This window comes from Leuciscus leuciscus, assembly GCF_965113295.1.
Source record: "Leuciscus leuciscus genome assembly, chromosome: 24".
NCBI classification, from domain to species: Eukaryota; Metazoa; Chordata; class Actinopteri; order Cypriniformes; family Leuciscidae; genus Leuciscus; species Leuciscus leuciscus.
The window spans coordinates 4,847,422-4,871,524 of NC_138723.1; the positions used below are offsets into that span (position 1 = coordinate 4,847,422).

General features: G+C 36.3%; 2 protein-coding genes across 3 annotated transcripts in view; one reads left to right on the forward strand and one right to left on the reverse strand.

Annotated features, from left to right (window-relative positions):
- Nucleotides 1-2,519: 2,519 nt before the first annotated feature.
- Nucleotides 2,520-15,691, forward strand: ca9 (carbonic anhydrase IX). 2 transcript variants are annotated; one of them, XM_082156863.1, is made up of 11 exons: nucleotides 2,537-2,751; nucleotides 6,439-6,471; nucleotides 7,615-7,785; nucleotides 9,802-9,944; nucleotides 11,342-11,434; nucleotides 11,556-11,622; nucleotides 12,896-13,053; nucleotides 13,159-13,294; nucleotides 14,229-14,285; nucleotides 14,367-14,460; nucleotides 14,576-15,691. In XM_082156863.1, the coding sequence occupies exons 1-11, from the start codon at nucleotides 2,634-2,636 to the stop codon at nucleotides 14,655-14,657; spliced, it is 1,152 nt and encodes a 383-aa protein (XP_082012989.1). In that variant the 5' UTR covers nucleotides 2,537-2,633; the 3' UTR covers nucleotides 14,658-15,691. The 2 variants fall into 2 exon arrangements, with proteins under 2 accessions (XP_082012990.1, XP_082012989.1); XM_082156864.1 differs by lacking the exon at nucleotides 14,229-14,285 and having other exon boundaries at nucleotides 2,520-2,751.
- Nucleotides 15,692-16,038: 347 nt separating this feature from the next.
- Nucleotides 16,039-24,103, reverse strand: part of LOC309488610 (gamma-secretase subunit Aph-1b) — an 11,902-nt gene continuing 3,837 nt past the window's right edge. Inside the window, exons 6-7 of the mRNA XM_082156875.1 lie at nucleotides 23,283-23,406; nucleotides 16,039-18,590 (exon numbers count right to left, since the gene is read on the reverse strand). Of these exons, the coding sequence (XP_082013001.1) occupies nucleotides 18,559-18,590; nucleotides 23,283-23,406 (156 nt within the window). The 3' untranslated portion in view covers nucleotides 16,039-18,558. The remainder of the gene's footprint in view (nucleotides 18,591-23,282; nucleotides 23,407-24,103) is intronic.

The window sequence follows — 24,103 nt, forward strand, 5'->3', positions numbered from 1 at the left end:
TTTTTTTACACTCACACAACCAATGTCATGAGTTTTCGCCAAAGGGGCAACATACATTTAAAATTCAAAAGCATATGAATGTTGTTCCTGCAAGAAAAACAAATGTTAGTTATGATTAATAAAAAAATCCATCACAGCTTCTATGGTATTTAAGTTTTAGCGCCATGTCGCATTGATCAATACACCATTTCATGTTGCATTTTTATTGGCTAGTCAGTAGACGTAAGTCGTTGCAGCAAACACACTGATCATGATTAATCTCTGACACTGCCAGGAAATTATCGCAGGCTACCTTTGGTCGTAAGACCGTGACAACGACCGTCTTTGAACCTCTCTCACTGGACGACGTAGGATCTTTCGTCTGCGATGGTCCAAAATTGTACAGTATACTGGGCATAAAAGGAGCCACAAATGAAAGCTGTCTGAGTTCAGTTTGTCTATGGGTCCATTTATGATTCAAATGAGCTTCGTTCTGGCAGAAGTCGATTAAGGTTTGCCATTAATTGCTGTCATCTTCTGTCATTTGTCAAAAAATATACTTTTTTTTTACAATGGATGGTTGACTTGGTAATATTTGGAGAGAGTTTCATTAAACTATCCTCAACATATAAGTTCTTTTGATCGTGTGGAGGTGATTTGTAGCTTTTATCCTTCAACAGAATCTTGGGGTCCGAGTTCTTGAGGTGTTGTGGAGTGAACAACAAGTGGTCTGAGGCCACTGGTTACCTTTCTGGTTAACTTGAACCAAACTGGGTTTGGTTCATTTAAAGTGTACTATATGTGACACCACACTTAAAGTGGAAAACAAATGAGTCTTGAGTAAGGATCTAGCACCTTGACTGTTTAGTCATGAACACACATTTCACAACCCTGGTCCTAATCAAACAGACCTGATTCAACTCATCAGTTTGTTACTAGAGTCTGAAAGACCTGAGCTGGGTGTGTCGGATGAGGAAACATTCAAGTTCCTCGTTTCTGGTTTCCCAAAGCATTGAACAAGGCATCACTTACTCTTTTTGACGTCGCTAAATCTTTGGAACCGATGACTAATAAGAAGTACATGTTTGGTTGGAAACCAGTAAAAAAAAAAAAAATCACATCCTCGTTGATCGTTCTTATACCCTTAACTGGTAAAGGATCACCATTCTTGAACAAAAAAGTTTGTATTGTAGACAAACGTATATTGCACTTATAACAATTGTACATTGGTGGATAATTCTAAATGCTTTAGAATTTCCTTTCAACACAAACTCAGTAAACAATGTTAATAGGGTTTAGAAGTAGAGGCTCATTGCAGTGTTACTCATTTAATGCTCTTCACGCTACTGATTAGAAGAGAAGGAAAGAGGAGAAAAAAGTTTTAAAGCACTTCTTTGGGAAAGGGACATTTCTCTTTTGACTTTGAACCCGTTTGACTCTGGTTTTACACTGGATGAAATCTAGTGCAATAGTTAGTTTTAATGGTCCACTTTAGACATTCTACTAACTATAAGTAACTTTGTAACTACATTTTACATTTATGCATTTGGCAGACGCTTTTATCCAAAGCGACTTACATTGCATTATCCTATACATAGGTATGTGCAATCCCCCGGGATCGAACCCACAACCTTGCGTTGTTAACGCAATGCTCTTACCACTGAGCTACAGGAAATTACATGTCAACTAACTCTTAGTAGACTGTTAGTAAACTATCAGGTTAGGGTAATAAGTTGACATAGTTGCAAAGTTAGTCAGTACTAGAATGTCTAAATTGCACCATCGAAATAAAGTGTCAACTAATAATAATTAGTAAATTCAGATAGTAGTTATTAAAATGGGTGCTTGTTTTTTTCATTGAGATAAAAAAAAAAAAATGCTATGTTGGACTTCCATGTGAAAAGACAAATACAGCAAAGCAAACTGAAGCATATTACCAAATCTGTGATTTACTCTAACTTATTGCTGATGAATAATTTTTGCTTTGCAAATTAATTCTGGTTTCTTTGACAAAATAGAAAGAAAAATCCAAGTGTCATCTGCATGTTGTAAAATACAACTGTGTAAAGATTTTGAAAAAGTATTGATAAAAGCACAAAAAAAAAAAAAAAAAATACCAGTAATATTTTCAGATAAAAAAAAAAGTGTCCACAATCAAAAGAAGAATTTTCCAAGTTTGTTTTAAATACTTGAGACTGCAAATTTAGGACAACATTTTAGAGCAAATTAAATCTGAAAAAGAGCCTTTAAAAGAATTAGCTACTCAGTTTGTAGCTCATTCACACTGAACTTTGATCAAGGAAGGAGGGAGAGATGAGGTTTATGAGAGAGAGAGAGATTTGGTTACACTCTAACTCTGAGAGAGAGAGAGAGAGAGAGAGAGAGAGAGAGATAGAGAGAGAGAGAGAGAGAGAGAGGGAGAGAGAGGGAGAGAGAGATAGAGAGAGAGACAGAGAGAGAGAGAGAGAGAGAGAGAGAGAGAGAGAGAGAGAGAGAGAGAGAGAGAGAGAGATGTCCAGGCACCTTGAACAGCTTGAGCGCTGTGATTGGTTTATTGTGTGAAGCCCGGCCCCAGTCCCAGGCTCCTGTGAGTCCCTCCAGCACAGGCTGAGACCGGTTCTGTGTGTGAGTGAGACCGGACCTGTGAGGTTAACATGCTGCTGCTTATGCTCCTCATCCTTCATCTTCATCTTCAGGTGCCCGTCACTGCATCTTCATCCTCCTCTGAGGAAGACGGGAGCAGCGAGAGGGATGATGGGGAACACAGTAAAGGTGAGTATATCTGCATGTGAGCGTATCAGTTATGCATCCATCAGTGTCACTGTGTGTAGTGAATAATCCGACCTAAATTCTGCTGATCTGTATTTAAGTTTGTTCATTTTCCTGGTTTTCTCCTGCTTTTTAGCAAAGTTCTGCGGTCTTTATTTAAAAGTCAGTGAAGTGAATAAAAAACTCTAGAAGAGCTAAAACATGCATGTCAATGAAAAAAGCTTGACCTTTTAATATTTAATTAGTTTAAAGTGTAGTCAAATAGTCATAGTCAAGTTGATTGCAGAAAAATGATGCACACAAAGCCACAGAAGTAGCAATTATTACTGAGAAAAACTATTTATGCTAAATTAGCAAAAACTGCAAATTATGGAAGTGAGATAATGTTTTCTCCTGCTGACTTCATCATGACTGTTGACTCTGGGTGGTTACTGGCTTTCATCCATCTCTCTGATTTTAACACAACAGGTGCATTCTGGGATATGATATAAAATGTCACCTACATGAGTAATTATCACCTCAAACAAGCATGAACATATAACCAATATTATCTTTAGCAGATTTGATGTCAATTGTTCCTGGAGATCTTTATTGCTCTGTTAGCCTGCCGATTATCAAGGGAAGGGTGTGTATTTACTATGGTTTGTTGCCAGTTAATGTTTGATTATTGTTAGCTTATTGTGAAATAGCTCATGAAGCAAGATGTCATTGATAATGAGTGAATGGAAAAATGAAAAGTGATAATTCAGCAAACAGGAAAGTCCTTCATGATCACACTGATACAGTAAGTCAGAACTCTGCAAATATTAAAATTCCTCCATAAAATCAAAGATGCAGTTAGCAGTAATGAATGAAGACAGAAAGACATAAATCCTGCATGAAACTCTTAAAGCTAACCTTTCTCGCTATGAGTTTAGTGAGTGCCAGTGTGAGACATTCATCACATATTCCTGGATGGTTTGTGGTTTCTTGTGGTTGGAGAGCGTTTGGTCTACGTGCCGCTCTGAGAGTACCAGCGTCTCCAACTCATCGCTTCCCATACACACATTCTGACACAAACCTGACAGACTAGAACAATCCAAAATAAGTGGGATATTTTTGTGTTTGATCCGGTTGAAAAGTGTCTACCTGCTGGATAATCCCTGTAAGGGCAAGTGTGTGTATGAGTGTGAGAAGGAATGTCTGGTCACATGAATGAAATCTCCACCGTATTAAATCTGCGTCAGTGGTCCAGGAGGGAGTCAGGAACTAAGCCATCTGTACAAATAACGCATAAATTCAGAATACAGAAACTGCTGTATATAGGAAGTGGGGAAAAACAAACAAATGAAGATGCCAAATAAAACTTAAATAAAAAAATCACAATTACAAACTCAGATTTCCTGTGCTACAGTTGTGAAAGCACTGCTGAAACATATAAAGCTCCATAGAGATAAAGTTTGTGCCTGAATTGCATCAAATCTGCTAAAAGTCAGCATTAAATGGAAGCTGCAATAGTCTTTTCTTCTCTATTGTGTCGTATATCCGAGTGAAACGCTTCTGGAACAAGATCAAATGTGGGCGGGGCTTGATTTAGTCTGTGGGGAATTGATTGGATGATTGGATGGTTGTGGTTTGCTATTGGTGGATCTCATGTGAGTGACAGGTTATTGCTCCGCCCTCGTCATCAGAGAAGAGAAGAGAGGAAGTTTTATTGAATTTAAATCAATAATTATGTGCACTGATAAATCATTTATATGATTTGTCAATTTTGGTTTCATGGTGACTTTAATGTGTCAGTTTCAAAATGAATGACTAAATGGCAAACATGGGCAGTTAAGATATTGAATGCGATGCGAGAGTGATGTTGTTCTGGATATCAGCATCACGTTTAATGCACACATCTGCCTTTACGTAAAGCTCACAGGAGTTTGACCACAAAGCACACTGCACATAAAGTCATCATTCTGACTTAAACTCTATGATGAGCTGATGAGCAATCTTTCATACTGACTCACACACTGGCCATGAGTGTTTCCACATCTCTGTGTTTGCAGAACGAGCATCTGATTCTTCAGTCCTTTTCTTGCTGTGGCCTGAGCGTTGAATTTGTTTAATGCATATCAGGTTCGGCGGTCATCTTAGCATCAGGCGTCTGTCCTGCAGCACATAATGCTCACATTGACTGCGCTGAATGAAGGAGGGATTGTGTGAGTGTGCTGATGTGTGTGAATAAGGAAAAGATACTGTCTTTCTCAGTCCTGCTCAGAATGACTAAAACCTGTTCTCACAGGCCTGGATTGCTCTGGAAGGACTCAGATCATTGTCCAAGGACTACTAATGTCTAGTAGTGCGTTAGTATATTACAGTAATAGCTGATATTATTACTGTTTCTCATAGTAAGTCATTAGGTGTAAAAGTAGCTAAGCTCTTCTTCATGTATTTGCAGTGACCAGAGTTATTAGGATAGAGCCTTATTAACGGTTATTAAAATATTTTTTATGATTTTTTAATATGAACACTTTCTGGACTGAAGCAACTCAGGTTTACTTGATTATCCAGGAAACATTTTATAGAAAAATCATGAGCAACAAATATGATCATCAGGCTTTTGAGGAAGGTTTATTTGTTCATCTCTCAATCATCATTGTATTGCATTGCATTATAAACTACAGAGCTTTGATTATTAAACTAAGCATTGAAATATCATCTTAGACATTGGCAGATATAGAGTGACGAGTCTGATGACTGATATTTATGCATTGAGTATCTGCTATACTGTTATAACGATATTATTGATGTACATTACAAGCATCAGAATGTCCTTACGTCTTTGGTCATGTAAATATATCAGCATCTACAGCAAACTGCATATTTGTTTCCTCTGAATTATATATTTTTTTGATTATGAGCTCCATATTCTCACTATATCATAAAATGTGTAGATGTATAAACTATGAGTTTCAACAAAAAACACGTATGCAATTTTTAAAAGAGGTTTTTATAAAATATTTAGTCTAAAGATTCATTAAAAAGGTCAATTTCAAAAACTTTGATTTGTCTGACTTTTTGTCAGGCTTTACAGGGTTAAACATATTAATTGATATTTTGACGACAGCTAATTAAAACGAATCCTACTGTACCTACAGTCAACGCTATCACTTAAAAGCAATATAATTCTGCAACCCTGATCAAGGAAGTTCAAATTGAGCATGTATAGACTATACATTTCACATATCTGATATGCTTTGGCTCTGTTTAAAGAGTCTACAAGGAAGCATATTTAATATTTAGTATTTAGAATTTAATGAATGAATTTACGTACGTGTTTTCCACCTACACTCCGCTCTAGTGTTGTAGGTTATTATTCTTACTGATAGTGCTAGTAGTGCTACTATGAGTTATTTCCAGTGATGAAAAATATGTGCAAAAATTACTAGCTATACCAGCAAATATGACAAAAATGATTACACACACACACACACACACACACACACACACACACACACACACACACACACACACACACACACACACACACACACACACACACACACACACACACACACACACACACACACACACACACACACACACACACACACACACACACACACACACACACACACACACACACACACACAGTTTGAACAGTCAAGCTTTTCAAGAAAGTCTTTCTTTCCTGACATGATCTCTTTCCATTCTTCACAGGTTCTTCTCATCAGCACAAGTGGGGTTACCATGGTAAATATATATATATATACTATTACTGCCCACGATAACTTTTTTCCTTTCCTTTTCCTTTAAATAACTTTTAAGAGGTTTCCTTATGGTTTTGCATATAGCTGAATTTCAAACTTACTAGCAGACAGTCTTACTAGTGAGTCATGACCTAGTGACACTGTAATATATGATAGCCTAAAGTGAGTGAAGGGAATCGTAATGTATATTATCTGGTTAAATACAAATTTTTAGCACTTATTTCATTATATGAAAGACTAGATTTTTTGTACAAGTCATTTCATAACAAATGAAAAATGTAATTACAATAAAACCAGGTCAACATGGAATCAAGGTAAGCAAGGTGTTCAGGCTAAGCTTGCAGTAGCTACTCAAGCTCTTATGCCAATACTTTACTGTTTGCTGCTTTATTCATGTTTCTTCGTCCCTTGTCACTTTCAGTTATTCATCAGTTATTCAGTTGGTTTAATGTTTGTAGACCTATTTGTTGAACATAACAGGGTTTAGTCTGGTAGCTTGTGCCACTTTATTCACTTGTGAATGAAATGTATGAAGTGCTTGTTTCTTATAGAGCTCTTCATGGCCCTGTCACCCTGTCCCGCTCATACAGCGAACCAAAGAGCAATATCCCATAGTCAGTGTTTTGTACTAATGAATGAACCACATGAACCTAAAAGGAGTAGTTCACTTCAGAATTAAAATTTCCTGACGATTTACTCGCCCCCACGTCATCCAAGATGTTCATGTCTGTCTTTCTTCAGTTGAAAAGAAATTAAGGTTTTTGAGGAAAACATTCCAGGGTTTTTCTCCATATAGTGACTTCAATGGAGTCCAACGGGTCGAAGGTCCAGATGTGAGTTTCAGTGCAGCTTCAAAGTCTCGACACGATCCAGCCGAGGAATAAGAGTCTTATCTAGACAAACCAGCCGACATTTTCTAAACAAAAACCAACATTTAGATACTTTTTAACCATAAATGCTCGTCTTTGCAAAGAAATTCAACTGTGTCCTGAAGAAGCTTTATCTATTGTGCTTTTTTGTATTTAGTCCAATGCATTTGAAGAATACTGCTATTTGTCATCAGGCTCTGAACTTTGAAATGAAGTGATGTTGTTCAGGCTGTTATTAATGATGTTCATCGCCTCAGATCAGGACGGATGGCCATCTGCGTTTGAGCACTGCAGTGGAAAGTCTCAGTCTCCAGTCAACATAGACACTCGGAAGGTTCTCTACGACCCCAGACTCCCTGCCATTACACTGGAGGGTTACGATCTCAGCGGCTCCTCCGCTCTCACACTCATCAACAATGGACACACATGTAAGTCAAGGCCCCGTCACTCCAGACGCAAGAGTTTCAGCACGGACAAGTGTCACATGTGGAGCTATACTCACACCAGAACAAAACGTCTCTGGAATCAGAAACAGACGTTTAGTTCAGCTGTCAATATATCAATGAAATAAAAAAATCATTTTTTGGCCGATCGTAAGGCGAGACTATTGTTAGTTGGCACAGGTTTCATTTTTTTGGTAACACTTTATAATAACGGCATGCTATTAATCATTAGTTAAGCATTACTAAACAGTTAATTCATCATTTATAAAGCATTAATAGACATTAATAAGCAGTTTATAAATACAGCTATAAATGCTTTATTCTTGATTTATAAGCATATCTATAATGTGTTTAATAATTGTATTTTCATTCTTTATTAATGATCAATTTATCATTTCTAAATGAAGTATAGCATTATTTACAAACCAGTTACATTATTTACCATTATTTATAAGCTAGGTATTGTCATTGATTAATAAGATCACTTAGAAAGTGTAAGTAAATGTAGTAGATTCAGGGAGTTATAAAGCATTTAGTAGTGGTCAGTTCACTATGTGTGTGAGCTGATCTAAAGTGAGGACTAGTTATGCCTCGTAAAGCGTTTATAAAGGAGATTTAAAGACTCAGTATCTTCTAAACAGAAAAAGGAAACAAACACACACAGTGATACAGAACATAGAGATATTTAACAGTCTTTAAATCTCCTTTATAAACGCTTTATAAGGCATAACTAGTCCTCACTTTAGATGAGCTCACACACATAGTGAACTGACCACTACTAAATGCTTTATAACTCCCTGAATTAACCCTGAATTACAGTAGAAATACATGTTAATAAAGCATTTATTAACACACTAAGTAACTGTTACTATAATGTCTGAATAATAATATGTATTTAAACAGTTTATTAATCATTTACTCACACTTTCTAAGTGATCTTATGAATCACTGACAACTCCTAAATAACCGGTTTGTAAATAATGCAATACTTCATTTAGAAATGATAAATAGATCATCTTTAAAAAGTATGAAAATACAATTATTAAACACATTATAGATATGCTTTAAAATCAAGAACAAAGCATTTATAATTGTATTTATAAACTGCTTATCTATATAATTTTGTCTATTAATGCTTTATAAATGACGAATTAACTGTTTACTAATGCTTAACTAATGATTAATAGCGTGCAGTTATTATAAAGTGTTACCATTTTTTCTTAAATATCTCTTGTGGAACAAACATTAAGATGATGAAACAGTGTGTTATAAGTATGTTTCTGCTCAACAATACGTTTATATTAAGTAATGTAAATTTTAAACACGATATTGCAAATTACTTTGTGTATTTTTGTGTTTTTTAAGTCAAAGCAATTGTCCCATCTCCGAGCAACACACAATAGCAGCGTTTCGTTTCCTTTGAAAAAACAGTTGAGTGAACGTTTCAATGACTGTCACATGTTTCGTTCCTGAATCAGTGTTGATCAGATTTGTTGAGTGAATAATTTAGTCTTAAAATTCACTCATAAAGAAGGTCACTAATATTTTTACCGCTAGAGGGCAAAACGTTTAAAGTTTAAAAGAGTAGCTTTAAATAATACTTACAAATACAAATACAGTTAATAGACTTAATTTTACTTTATTTACCAGTTGTTTTGCTGCTGATTTTGAAAGATTAAATTTGACCAAATAAAAGGCTGTCAAACGGGGATAATTCATGTTGCTTGGAATTATTTTATGATACTTTTGCATCCTTTTTCAAAGCTTTTATAATTCTTTTTTTTTTTTTATAAAAAAATGTCATTTTAATAAAATTTTGTGTTCAAAAAGGAAAGTAAATAATGATATAAAGTGTGACACTTTTGCCCTCGGTTGAAACCACACTATTCCTCTGATTTGTTTCACTTCTTTGTATTGCTGTTGGTGTGAAAAGTCCACCCTTTCGCTGGCGTATGTTGACTGTGTGAATGTTGAATGTGTGTTGTCCTGTCCCTCTGCCAGTGCAGCTGAGTCTGCCGAGCAGCATGCGCATCATGAAGGGATTTGATCAGGTGTACATCGCAGCCCAGCTTCACTTCCACTGGGGAACCACAGAGGTCCCGGGTTCAGAGCACACCGTGGATAACGTACATTTCCCTGCTGAGGTGAGCAGAGATGGAGGTGTTTAATGGTCTCTGTAAAACTATAGCCGCTTTCACACATGCAGCCTTTTCTAAACTGTGTGAATGCTTTCACTAAAACAACAGAAAGCTGCTGTTTGTGTGAAGAGCGGATAGTAGGCCTACGTTTAACAGAAAAGGCAATCCAGCAATTTTAAGGTGAATGTTAATGTGTTAAAGTGGCTAATGTAAAGCAACAGGCAATAAGAGCAAATATCATGGCATTAATTGTTTTCCGTATGGAATTCCCGAACTGATCTCATGAGAAACCATAACTATTGAACGAGGTGACGATATCACATGCATTCATATGATGTGATCCATACGAAGATTTGTTTTTTTCTTCATAAATGTAAGCATGAAGCTCCAGCCCTATACACCAGCCGTCAATGGGCTGTATGTACAGTACTGTGCAAAAGTCTTAGGCATGTTAATATCCCCCCTCCCCAAACCAAAAAATGGTTTTAAGTCAGTTATTTCTATCTTTTGCTGTAGTGTGTCAGTAGGAAATATCAGTTTACATTTCCAAACATTCTTTTTGCCATTAATTGTAATAATCCAGTGAGATTTGTGTATGCACAAAGAGTCTGACAACAGCCGGTATGATCTGATCTCACCATCATCGAGTCCGTCTGTGATTACATGAAGAAACAGAAGAAACTGAGACAGACTAAATCCAGAAGAACTGCGGGAACGTCTCCGAGACGCTTGAAGAAACCTTCCTGCAAAGCTTCCTGAAAAACTATGCGCAAGTGTACCTGGACAAAAGCCGTTTTAAACGCAAAGGGTCGTTACACCATATTTTGATTTGAATTAGTTAATAGAAGTTAAATCATAGATAAATTCAATTTGTGATTTTTATTTTTGAAAGCATTCTTCGGGGGGTTAACATGCCTAAGACTTTTGCACAGTACTGTAGATCATACAAAAACATGCAAATGAATTAATATAATGTGTTTAAATATAGCCTATGTATTTATTCAACATCTTTTACAACTTGTTTGCTGTTTTATAATAAAATATTTTACATTTAATTTTTGAAATAAAAGTTAGGAAAAGAAGTTGATGCAGATTGGTGTAAAACTAATTTTGATCAAGTAAATTTGATTGACAAATTAAATGCATGTACTAAATTAAAACTGAATTCCATACTTTCTATAGTTTTTCACACCACCATACTTACTGTTACAGTTCACACATCTAGCAGATGCATTCTTTTGCTTGCATCGAGTTTGAAATTTTGAGTCAATTTCTCCCTAAAAATCAACACAGAAAAAGTCTGCAGATTCTTTCTTTCTTAATCATGAGTGATTACAAACATTGCAAATAATGTGTAACATATTGCATAATACTACGTTACGACAATTTCCCCATTTCCCCAGATCCACGTGGTTCATTATAACTCCAAATATGCAAATCTGATGGAGGCTGCCAGTAAAGCTGATGGATTGGCAGTGTTGGGAGGATTCATAGGTGTAAGTCTTTTGACTAAAACCTTTCTGGCTACAGTAAAGTTTTCTAAGCAGCAGAATGTGGTTTGATTAATACCAATAACGTCTTTGCAATGCGTTTGTTAATATTTAATATTCTCGACAGATTGGCCTGCATGAAAATGACAACTATGAAAAGATCCTGTCTGCTTTAACAGACATCAGCATGGAGGGTAAGAAACTGGAACTAATGCCACATTTATACTGAAAAGGTGGCACAGAAATGCTTTTAGGGGGACTGTTTAATGCTGCTCAGAAGTGGCACAAATCACACTTAAATGACAGCTGTATTCAGAGCAGGCATCATTAGGGCCCAAGCCTTAAAGGGCGAAAACATTCTTTTCGAGCTTTCGAGCACTTTTGGAGTCCTTAACATGCTCAAAACAACACTTGAAACTTTACACACACATTGGCTCTGCAGCGTACCCTTTTATATTGACTATTTTGAGTCAAAGTTATAGCGCCACCAACTGGCAGCAGGAAGTGTGCCACTTTCAAAATGCTTTGAAATCACACTCTTATTTTTTAAACTGTGAGAATAATGTCAAGACACAGCAGATGTACAACTGTGAAAGGATTCTTGATATCTTGAATACTGTTGTCATGGCAATGTGCCAAACTTTTGTGTGTGTGTGTGTGTGTGTGTGTGTGTGTGTGTGTGTGTGTGTGTGTGTGTGTGTGTGTGTGTGTGTGTGTTTGAGACTCTTTGCGTGCTTCAAATTGCATGAAACTCGACACACATCAGAGTTGTCAGCCTGTAGACATGGACAAAGCCTAACAAAAGTTAGAGGGGTTCAGTAGGGCCACCTTTTGACAAAAGTGTGTGTGTGGGGGGGGGGGGTACATATATTGTTCTCATCAAGCCGGACAACTTTCTAATTTACAGTCATTAGCTCTGACCAACAGGAAGTCAGATATTCTGTACATTTTATAATGTGGATTCTGGAATCATCTCTAATTTTTTAACTACTGCTCCAAAGGGCTTCATACGATTCACACCAATCTTTCTCAATATGATGCCAATATATTGAAGATGCTAAATTGTGAACGGGTATTGGATATCTTAAACGGTGTTCCACGGCGAGGGATTACATTATGGACAAAAATGAGAAACTGGAAGAGTCTTATTTCTTCTAAATAATAAATTATACACCATTTATTTCTATATAAAATAATAAAGTTGATTCAGTTGATTTTGACATAGTTCTTTTACATTTACCCGCTTTAAATGCATATTGCCCGTCATCGCTGCTTGCAGCTATATTTTAGTTTGGCTTTTATGTGGCATTGTGTCTTTACACTGAATTCTGAGCAGGCGCAGAGCAGCCTTAACTCGACTGTGTGAAGATGCCTTAATATCTGTCAACAAAGAAAAGCATTGCTGATGTTTCTGAACCAAGTGGAGATGTATTATCATCTAACCTGATCTAATGGTCTTTTTGTCAGAGTCAAACACTGAGATTCCTGGTTTTAATGTGCGCCATCTTCTGCCAAACAGCCTGGAGGGATTTTATAGGTACGATGGGTCCCTGACGACCCCTCCGTGCTTTCAGACGGTCAGCTGGACTCTGTTCAATGACTCCATCCGAGTGTCAAGAAGACAGGTCAGGCTATTCTCACGGCCTCATCTTGAGCCTTGTCAGAAACACATGAAAGGACATTTATATGGCAACTCATCCGAATCACTGCGTTCTTCTTTCTTCTGCTAGCTAGGAGCATTGGAGAACTCGTTGAAAACTGAACACAAAAAGCTTCTGTCCAAAAATTTCAGAGCGCCACAACTTCTGCACGGGAGAAAAGTGCTGACATCTTTCCGCACGGCATCCACTACGGGAACTTCGGGAAGTATGTACCATCTACATTAGGTCTCTTTTAGACCTGTGTTACATTAAAAAGTAAGACTGATTAGCCCTTATTAATCGCCAGTGGGTCACTAGTTCTTAAGACACAGTCTTAACTTAAGTTAATGCAACTGACCCCTAGATGTATTGGAAGTCTTATTTATGAAAAAGGCTGAATATCTTTATATTAGAAAAAAAGCTACATAATCAAATTAAGCATATGATGCATTGTAATTATTGTGTACATACACGTTGTTCTGCAAAACTCTTGGCGACTGGGTTTTTGCTGTTATTGGGTTGGAGTAGGGTAGGTTTAGGATTAGGGTTCATTCAGTAGTGTAATTACATGTGATTACATGCAGACGCTTTGAAAAAACACCTAATATTAAGTGGCTCTATAGCGTTGTATATTTTTAAACCCAACAAACATCTAAATGCCACTTGGTTTAATATTATTTCAAGAAAATATTCAGTAATGACACTGATTTAACCCTTTAGCTGTCCCCCTAATCTTTCATGATTTTTTATGTTTATTTCTATTTCAAAATAAAGGCCTAAACACGCCTAATGAATATGAAATATTCTTGTCGCAAATTAATAAATTACTGCTCCTCTGTGATTTATTTTAAAAAACAGCCACCAAATATAAAAACTAGAGATTGTAAGCTTTCAAATTATATATAGTTTGTCAAAATTACTTTAGGTTTTTACTAAGATATTATTGTTCTAAATATATATGGGCAACTTTTTAACTACACTGACTATCAGACGAGAACAAATTTTCTGGAAAATTACACTAATTTTCACACCAATCACCAAACCACACACTTAGTGAGGTCACTGTAGACAACATACATTGTGCTGGATTTGGCTGATAACACATATGATGCATAATTCACATTTATCAGTGTATGTAGATTAAGTGTTGCTTTCCACAGAAGCCAGAGAAGAAGAAACACAAGACAACGATGTAGAGAAAACTAGTGGAGCCGAATGTAAGAATCTATCATTTACTGTAGTGTGTAATGCAAACCTGACTGCAAGTCAACTGGAGACAATTTGATGTTTGTTGACAGGGCACATTCTGGCCATTACGTTTGGCGTTCTCCTCGCCGTCACACTGCTGGTCTTCTCCATGTACACATATCGACAGCGGAAACACTACTCAAAGTATGTTCATGCCCATCTTATTCATCACCACTTCATTTAAGAGTTTTTGTTTGTAAGTTTTACTGCTCTCTGCTTTCTGGCCTTCACACGCTTCTCTCTCTCTGTGTCTCTACAGGTTTAAAAAAGACTCCAAGCAAAATGTCATTTATAAACCAGCTGCCAAAGACATAGATCAAACCTCTGTCACTGTAACATGAGCCACGTTTATTCGGAAACTCTTGTGTCTTGTTTGTTTGTTGAGGAATGAGTCTTGAAGTGAGATTTTGGAATGAATTTCCCAAACAAAATATGGTTTGCAAATTAGTAGAAGCGATTGTCTGTGATTAATCTTATAATTATGTGTGTATGTTCTGGTATGTTGTACTATGTCACTCTATGTGTCAGGATATTTTTAACACACACTCTTAAAATAAAGGTTCCACAAGGGGTTTTCGCAGTGATGCCAAAGAAGAACTAATGGAATGGAAATATGATAAAGATTCTTTATGGAACTACAGATGCCAATAAAGAACCTTCATTTTAAGAATGTAAATGTATCTAATACTGGAGTTTTTTTATTTTTTATTATATAATTTAGCTTTTTCCTCCAAAAGTTTTGAATTTAGGAAATTAATCAGATCATAATTAATATCAAGTAAGTAATATTTCATTCATCCACTCACGATTGTGGTATTTTAAGTTTGATAAACTCCCAGCCTACATTCACAGACAGTGACTCCTGCCTTCTTAGAGGACCACAAACTGTGATTCACTCATTATATGCTGACAGTTTCCACACAGTCTTCCGGGACGATTCCTGTGAGCATCAGCTTAAGATGATTAAACTTTGAAATCTGAAAGCTCTTACTGTTTCTCCTATGAAGTCCATGAGTTACATTATATATGTTAAATGTATAGAAAGTTATTTGTGTGTATTTCAACACAACTCTGTTGAAAACTGAAGAATTCTGCAATCTAAAGCACTGGGGAGGTCACAGGGTCATTTATATATTGACAGAAGGGCAGAGGTCACATGACTCTCAGAGCCTAACCTGTCAAAGCAGGAAATATCAGTAACACTTTACTAAGTTAAGTTATGCAATCGCTACCATGAAACAGCAATGCTTTGCATTTACTAATCTCGGTTAATGCCAATTTCTACACAAACAGAGTAGTTGCCAAAAGTGATGTCCGGCGGGGATATTTCCTCTTAATGATCCTAAAAGCTGGATTAAACCATCAAAATGTGAGGGATATATATATATATATATATATATATATATATATATATATATGAAGAGTTCAGATGCAAAAGCCTCTAAGTGCCATCTGAAATTTTCTTCTAGAATGATAATTTTTTATCAAACTTGTATATTTAAATTCAGTTATTTCACTTAAATGACAATGAAGATTACCTATTAATTGTCATTTAAGTGAAATTACTGAACTTAAATATATGAGCTTGATAAAAATGATCATTCTAGAAGAAAATTTCAGATGGCATTTAGAGGCTTTTGCATCTAAACTCTTCATATATATATATATACACAAATTTAAATATGAAGAACACTAAACTTGGTTAAGGTCAAAAAGCCAAACTACAACTACAGGTTTTTTTAATGCAAAAAACAAAACAAAAAAAAGCATAGAAAAACAAAAAGCTTACAGAAAAAAAGAAAGAGAAAAACCCATACATTGATTACAACATAATCAGTTATCAATATTTAGTTGTTTCTCTCGTTTTTGCTGACAAAAATTATGTCGGAATAATTTGTCATGTTTCGTTGCGTAATCACATATAAAACTATTGACTTACAAAATCTTTCATACATTTCTCATATTTGAATAAAGGGTATTTTTCCTAAGACTTCACTTTTGGCCAATGCTGTACATTTTTAACATTTAAGGACATGAACAATGAATGAATCAAATATTTAAAAACTAACAATAAACTAGATTAATGTCGTGTACATTCATGATACTGGAGGCATTCACCGATGTTAATGAATTGAACCTCGATGTGAAGTGTTACCCGAACACCAGCTTCTGCATTCAGTTTAGCTCTGATTCAGTTAAACATGCACCAGATCTGCCCGAGCACATATTCCACTTCCCCCAAATAACTGTGACTCCATGCACTCATTAACAGGGTCTTTTTTAATCTTTTTGTGTTTTTTATAATCAACCAATCAATGAACCGCAATCTGATTCCCTGTTTGGCACATCATATTCTTAGAAACATTATAAAGCAGCATTAAAATGTTACATAATTACAAGAAGTCCTTTTGTAATTGAAATTCAGGAAAGCACCGAGTTATTGAGTCTCAATATACAGAAGAGAGATGTCCATCTGCACGGGTCTGAACACTGGATGAGGAACGTAGAGCAGAAACAGCGTGCGTTCACACACACACACACACACACACACACACACACACACACACACACACACACACACACACACACACACACACACACACACACACACACACACACACACACACACACACACACACAGAGGATGAGTGTATGTAATACATGAACACACAGAAGCACAGTGAATGTTGGTGGTTAAAGCATCAGAGAAACACACTGAGCGCTGTGTGTGTGTGCTGGAGAACAGCTGGTGTGTCAGTTAATACTGGGATGATGTTAGTGTGCTGGGTTAGGAATTAAAGCTGTGTGTGTGTGAGTCACTGAGATGATGAGTGTGAGATCTTCAGAGAACACTGATGATAACACTGTCCACTTCTGAAGCGCTTAGTTAATGAACAGAAAACACCGGGAATATCCAGATATTGCTTCCCGTCCACGAGTGTGAAGTTTGCATTCAAGCGTCAGAGATAGCCTGAAAATGAGGTTTAGCTGATTAGTTATTGAGTAACACACACATGGCGGTAACACTTTATTTGAACGTGTCCTTGTTACTGTAAGTACTATAATTAACATGTACTTACTATAGGGTTAGTTGTGTGTAGTTATGCATAATTTACTGTCATTGCTATAGTAAGTGCATGCAATGTGTGTAACAAGGACACTGTAAAATAAAATGCCATCCAAATGACTTTAATTCAACATTGATGGATGAAAAATGATGGTTATGCTTTATGTAAAGGTGTCCGTGTTGAAGGTATAAGGTAACTATATGGGTTAAGGTTAGGGACAGGGTTAGTACCCAGTTATTGTAACTACGGTAACACTTTATAATAAGGTTCATTAGTTAACTACCTTAGTTAACATGAACAATACTTCTATTATTGTTTTTATTAATCTTAGTTAATATTAGTTTCAATATTTACTAATACATTATTAAAATCAAAGGTTGTATTTGTTGACATTAGTTAATGCACTGTGAACTCAGATGAACAAACAATGAACAGCTGGATTTTATTAACTAACATTAACAAAGATTAACTAATACAGTAACAAATGTTTTGCTCATTGTTAGTTCATACATTTACTAATGAACCTTGTTGTAAAGTGCTACTGTAATTACTATAAGATAGTCTGCACATGGGGAACAGGACTGTGAGAGGAAGTGCTAATGGATTTGGTTTAGGATTGGTTGCATTAAATTCACCCGGAATGACTTTTGAAACTGTTGATATGCATCGATCTGTCCATAAACTGCATAATTACACACCGAGACCTTCCTTCAGTTCGACAACGGCGTACAAGTTAAATGTTCTCATTGTGCATTCATTTGTCCCAACACGAAGACCGTGTTCCAGAATGTACAGTACAAATATTCAATGCCAATAAATGGAAATGATCTCGACTAATACTACCACTAATGATGATAATGATGATTACATGAGTGAGAGAGGAGCCGTTTCGAACACGTCCTCGTCCTAACAGTGGCTCTACAATAAGGCTTCATTCAAAATGTAAAGGACATCAATTAAGAAAACTCAAAACCACAAACACTCACAAGAAGAGCCAGAGAATGTGGCTTTTAAAACAAAATAATATTAAAGATCTGTCTGATTGATTTGCATGAAGATCAAGCTATGTACAGTGTCCGTGTCCCGTCTGAGATGCTGGTGTGTGTCTGGATCCGCTGACGTGTTCTTCACACACACTCCTGCCCTTCAGCCGAGCCCTTCTCTCATCCTGATCTCACTGTGAAGATTCCCCTTCAGCTTTCCTGCCTGCGCACACGCACACACACACACACACACACACACACACACACCACACACACACACACACACACACACACACACACACACACACACACACACACACACACACACACACACACACACACACACACACACACACACACACACACACACACAGTTAGACAAACGGGACGGTATCAAGGGCTTGGGATGGCGTGACAGCACTGATCATGATTATATTGGCTTGCTTAGTTGGGGACATTTAATATTCAGCAATATTATTGATCTCCTGCATTGACACTATTATATGAGAACTGAACTGAGCTGGATGATGACATCACTGTTTTATAACTAAATTAATAAAAAATGTACTACAGAAATGAACCATCACTGAACTTTCTTAAGCTGGACTGTGACGCTATTTTCTTCTAGACACAAACTTTGTTGCAGTGTTCTCCTGTTATCTCTGTAAAGCTGACATGAGCTGATCAGTGGGAGGATCTGCTGCTGCTTCTGCTCTCGCACACTAAAAAATAAATATGACCTCACATTGTGTGAATCACGTTTACACACTGCCTCTGAAACTTTCATCCGTCATAAAACAATTCAGTTCGGGTTAGATTTTCTGCGTTTTCACATCCGTGGCAAGTATTTTGAGGAGTGTCTTGAAAGATCCCATGATTTACTCCCCCTCAACTCATCCTAGGTGTATATGACTGACTTCTTTAGGACTAATATAATCGGAGATACACTACTGTTCAAAAGTTTGGGGTCAGTAAGATTTTTTAATGTTTTTAAAAGTAGTCTCTTCTGCTCACCAAGGCTGCATTTATTTGATAAAAAAAAAAAAAAAAGTAATATTGTGAAATATTATGACAATTTAAAATGACTGTTTTCTATTTTAATATATTTTAAACTAATTTATTCCTGTGATCAAGTAAAAGCTGAATTTTCAGCATCATTACTCCAGTCTTCAGTGTCACATGATCCTTCAGAAATCATTCTAATATGATGATTTGATGCTCAAGAAACATTCATTATTATTATCAATGTTGAAAACTGTTGAGTACAATTTTTTTCCAAAATTCTTTGATGAATAGAAAGTTCAAAAGAACAGCATTTATTTAAAATAGAATATTTTCTAACATTATTAATGTCTTTACTGTAACTTTTGATCAGTTTAACTCATCCTTGATGAATAAAAGTATTGATTTATTTTATTTATTTCCCCCAAAAATAAAATAAAAATTCTTACTGACCCCAAACTTTTGAACGGTAGTGTTTAATGTTACAAAAGCTTTAGATTTCAGATAAATGCTGTTCTTTTGAACTCTCTATTCATCATAGCATCATGAAATAAAAATTGAAAAAACTATTTTCAACATTGATAATAATCATAAATGTTTCTTGAGCATCAAATCATCATATTAGAATGATTTCTGAAGGATCATGTGACACTGAAGACTGGAGTAATGATGCTGAAAATTCAGCTTTGATCACAGGAATACATTACACTTTACATTCACATAGAAAACAGCTGTTCATATTTCACAATATTACTGTTTTTTGTATTTTTAATCAAATAAATGCAGCCTTGGTGAGCAGAAGAGACTTCTTTTAAAAACATTAAAAATCTCGCTGACCCCAAACTTTTGAACGGTAGTGTAAATAAAAAAAATATCCTGGCTCTTTCAAGCTTTATAATGGGAGTGAATGAAGGATGAGAAGTTGAAGCCCAAACAAGTGCATCCATCCATCATAAAAGACACGGCTCCGGGGGGTAATAAAGGCCTTGTGAAGCGATGCGATTGTGTAAGAAAAATATCCAGATTTATAACTTTAAGTAAAATAACTAGCTTCCGACAGACGGTGAAAGAGTAACACTTGACCCGACGCATGACGAACGTGGAAGCGCAGAGGCTAGAGCAAAACACCAGTCACCAACTAGAAGTCTAAAACGAGAATTTCTAAGGAGAAATGTGGGAGGAGCTTGAGTTTGACATTCTGAACCACGAGTTTTTATCATGGATAGATGCACTTTTATCATGGATAGATGCACTTTTATCATGGATAGATGCACTTTTATCATGTTTTTATCATGGATAGATGCACTTTTATCATGGATAGATGCACTTTTATCATGGATAGATGCACTTTTATCATGTTTTTATCATGGATAGATGCACTTTTATCATGGATAGATGCACTTTTATCATGGATAGATGCACTTTTATCATGGATAGATGCACTTTTATCATGTTTTTACCATGGATAGATGCACTTTTATCATGGATAGATGCACTTTTATCATGTTTTTATCATGGATAGATGCACTTTTATCATGGATAGATGCACTTTTATCATGTTTTTATCATGGATAGATGCACTTTTATCATGGATAGATGCACTTTTATCATGTTTTTATCATGGATAGATGCACTTTTATCATGTTTTTATCATGATAGATGCACTTTTATCATGGATAGATGCACTTTTATCATGGATAGATGCACTTTTATCATGTTTTTATCATGGATAGATGCACTTTTATCATGGATAGATGCACTTTTATCATGGATAGATGCACTTTTATCATGTTTTTATCATGGATAGATGCACTTTTATCATGTTTTTATCATGGATAGATGCACTTTTATCATGGATAGATGCACTTTTATCATGGATAGATGCACTTTTATCATGTTTTTATCATGGATAGATGCACTTTTATCATGTTTTTATCATGGATAGATGCACTTTTATCATGGATAGATGCACTTGTATCATGGACGGATGCACCTTGATGGACTTAAAAACAGAAACGGCCATTCACTGCCATTAAAAAGCTTGGAAGAGCCAGGATATTTATTAATATAACTCCGATTGTGTTCGTCTGAAAGAAGAAAGTCATATACACCTAGGATGGCTTGAGGGAGAGTAAATCATGGGGTAATTAAAAATTTTGGGTGAACTATCCTTTTAATTGTCAATTTATATAATAATTATATGAAATCCATAATTCTTCTAATCCATATAATATAAATATATTTAGCAGCAAAAGACGGGCAATTCTGTCTCCAAATGAAAGCAGTTTATAGCAGCGGGGGTTTCTTCATTAGGGCGATCGGGCGACGCACCACCAAAGTGTGAAAGGGACTTTTTCAATCACAATCTCATTCAACCACAGAGTTACGCTAGCAGTCACTCACTGTTGTTCTGCCTCTGGATATAGTCCAATCAGCGCCAAGTCACGTTCTGTGGAGTACCGCCTCTTTTTGGGCGATTTCACTATGGCCGAAAATTGCCCAGTGTGTTCCCATAGACTTACATTCAAAGATATTTTTTTTCAAACTGCAGGCACTGCAATGCCCGATCGCCCTAATGAAGAAACCGCCGCTGCTATAAACTGCTTTCACTATGTGTTCCGGGAGGGCTCGCACTAACGTGCTTTCGTCATCATACGTAAACTTCACTTGTGCAGCGATTGGTGGAAACAAATATACCTCTAATAATATTTAGCCATAAGCTGAAGTGACATCCAATAATTTCCTCAGTGCATAACTTACATTTCACGGACATATTCTCCATCTGTAAATGTTAGAAAGTCAATATTTCCAGTTTGCTGTCATCAGTGGGCGAGCTTTCTGCAAGCTAAACTTCCGTGAACGAGCGCCGCCGCGCGCATGTGCGCCGAACAGACGGGAGTAGGAGCGCAATTATTCGGACTAAAATATACATTAGCACTAAATTATAAATATATTTAGCTAAAATATTTGTTGTTGAATATTTGTTGTTGTTGGTGAACATAAATGTGCTAGAGAATTTCAAACCTACAAGTGTATTTTTATGATATTAGCTTTGTTTTTATTTTTTATTTTAAGTTTAGTAAATTTAACTACTTCTTTAAAAAGCATTATTTTGTTTTTAGATTGTAATGTTGCAATGTTAGAATGTAATGTGATTTGACCCCTTTTTTGGATAGAGTGCAGATAGACAGCAAGGTTACACTATGTTTGTTTTTATAACCTTCAATATGAACATTGTAGGACAATATTGATCAGGATATTAAATATTTGTAAAAAAATTAAATACAGGTTTTTTTTATTAAATAGAAAAATAATAATTAAATACTCAGATTATACCATACATCGCCATTTAGCCCAAAAATTCAGATTTATTTGGCAATTGGCTATTTCCCAACCCTACCGGCTGAAGTTTTAGCTAAACTTGAGGCTAATGATAGCTACATTATTATCACTGTTAAATTGTTATTTAACAATTAGCCTACATTCAGTCCTGGATTAATAATTCAGTTTGTTGCGCCCCCCCAAATTTGTTTAGCACCAGCCGCCACTGGTTTATAGTGAAAGATTTTAGAGCGAGAGAAACAGGGGGAGTGGATTTATTACATCAGATATACGTCACTTTGAGTCTAGATCTGGTTGGTGATCTCGAACCCAGTTATTCTGGAGCAGGTTAGCCATGTAGCGCAAGTTATCATTGTGATGAACACCGCTAAAAAAACAATCCACCTTCTTATTCCAGAAAAAACTGAGTTTCCTCAAACTAATCTCAAACTACAACAGATCTCAGGTTCTCGAAGCCAGGATTGAGGAACACTGGGATAGAGGTCACACTTCAGAATGACACCATAAACCCTCAAGAACCAGTCAAATCTAGCAAGTGAGGCACACAAGAGCATGATGTAGTGTGTCTTACGTGTGCAGAGTGCGCTGAGGTTGTGTAGGGATCCTCCAGAGGAGAAGAAGGCCCAGACGGCCATCAGGAGCATGATGCCGTACACCGGAGGAAGACTGCCTTCATACAGCGGGTTCAACAGAGACTGAGAGAGAGAGACATCAGAGAACAAATCTGATCAGGACAGGAGGAACTGGAGGAAATATTCTCAATGATTCAATCCATAACCTGACTTGTGACACAGCCTGAATCATAACCACACCATGTTGGTTAGTTTGGCCAGAGGAGAACGGGTCCTGGTTTCTCCCAAAGTTTTTTCCTCCATTTCTGTCACTGATGGAGTTTGGGTTCTTGCCTCTGTCACCTCTGGCTAATATTCAGCAGTATTATATTGATCTGACTGTTGGATGAGAACTGAACTGAGCTGATTTCTCCAGAGCTGCTTTATAGATTAAATTAACTAATTTCATAATTGATGATCTTTACAATGTCCTGAATCAACACTGAACTGAACAATGACTCCATTGTCTTTTACAGCTGTTTTACAGCTGAACTGAACTCTGTTTGAATCATTATTTTCCTGTTTATCATGGTTAAGCTGCTTTGAAACAGTCTGTATTGTATAATGCGCTAAATAAATAAAGGTGGCTTGACATTCATTGTTTGAGATGCATGTTATTATAAGGCATAAACAGGGTCAAAGTTTGCCAAGCTATAAAAAAAAACAATCTGAGCAATTCCACTTTCTGGGGAAAGTTTATTTAGCGAGGCACGCGGATAATCCCAGCTGTGCGTATGAAGGCAAAGCTCCTGTGACATCATCACTGTTTCAGGTAAAGTGA

Coding starts and splice junctions, on each gene's coding strand:
- ca9 (XM_082156863.1), top strand. CDS start 2,634: ATGCTGCTGCTTATGCTCCTCATCCTTCATCTTCATCTTCAGGTGCCC. Junction 6,472..7,614: donor GCACAAGTGGGGTTACCATG/GTAAATATATAT, acceptor TCATCGCCTCAG/ATCAGGACGGATGGCCATCT. Junction 14,461..14,575: donor CAGCGGAAACACTACTCAAA/GTATGTTCATGC, acceptor GTGTCTCTACAG/GTTTAAAAAAGACTCCAAGC.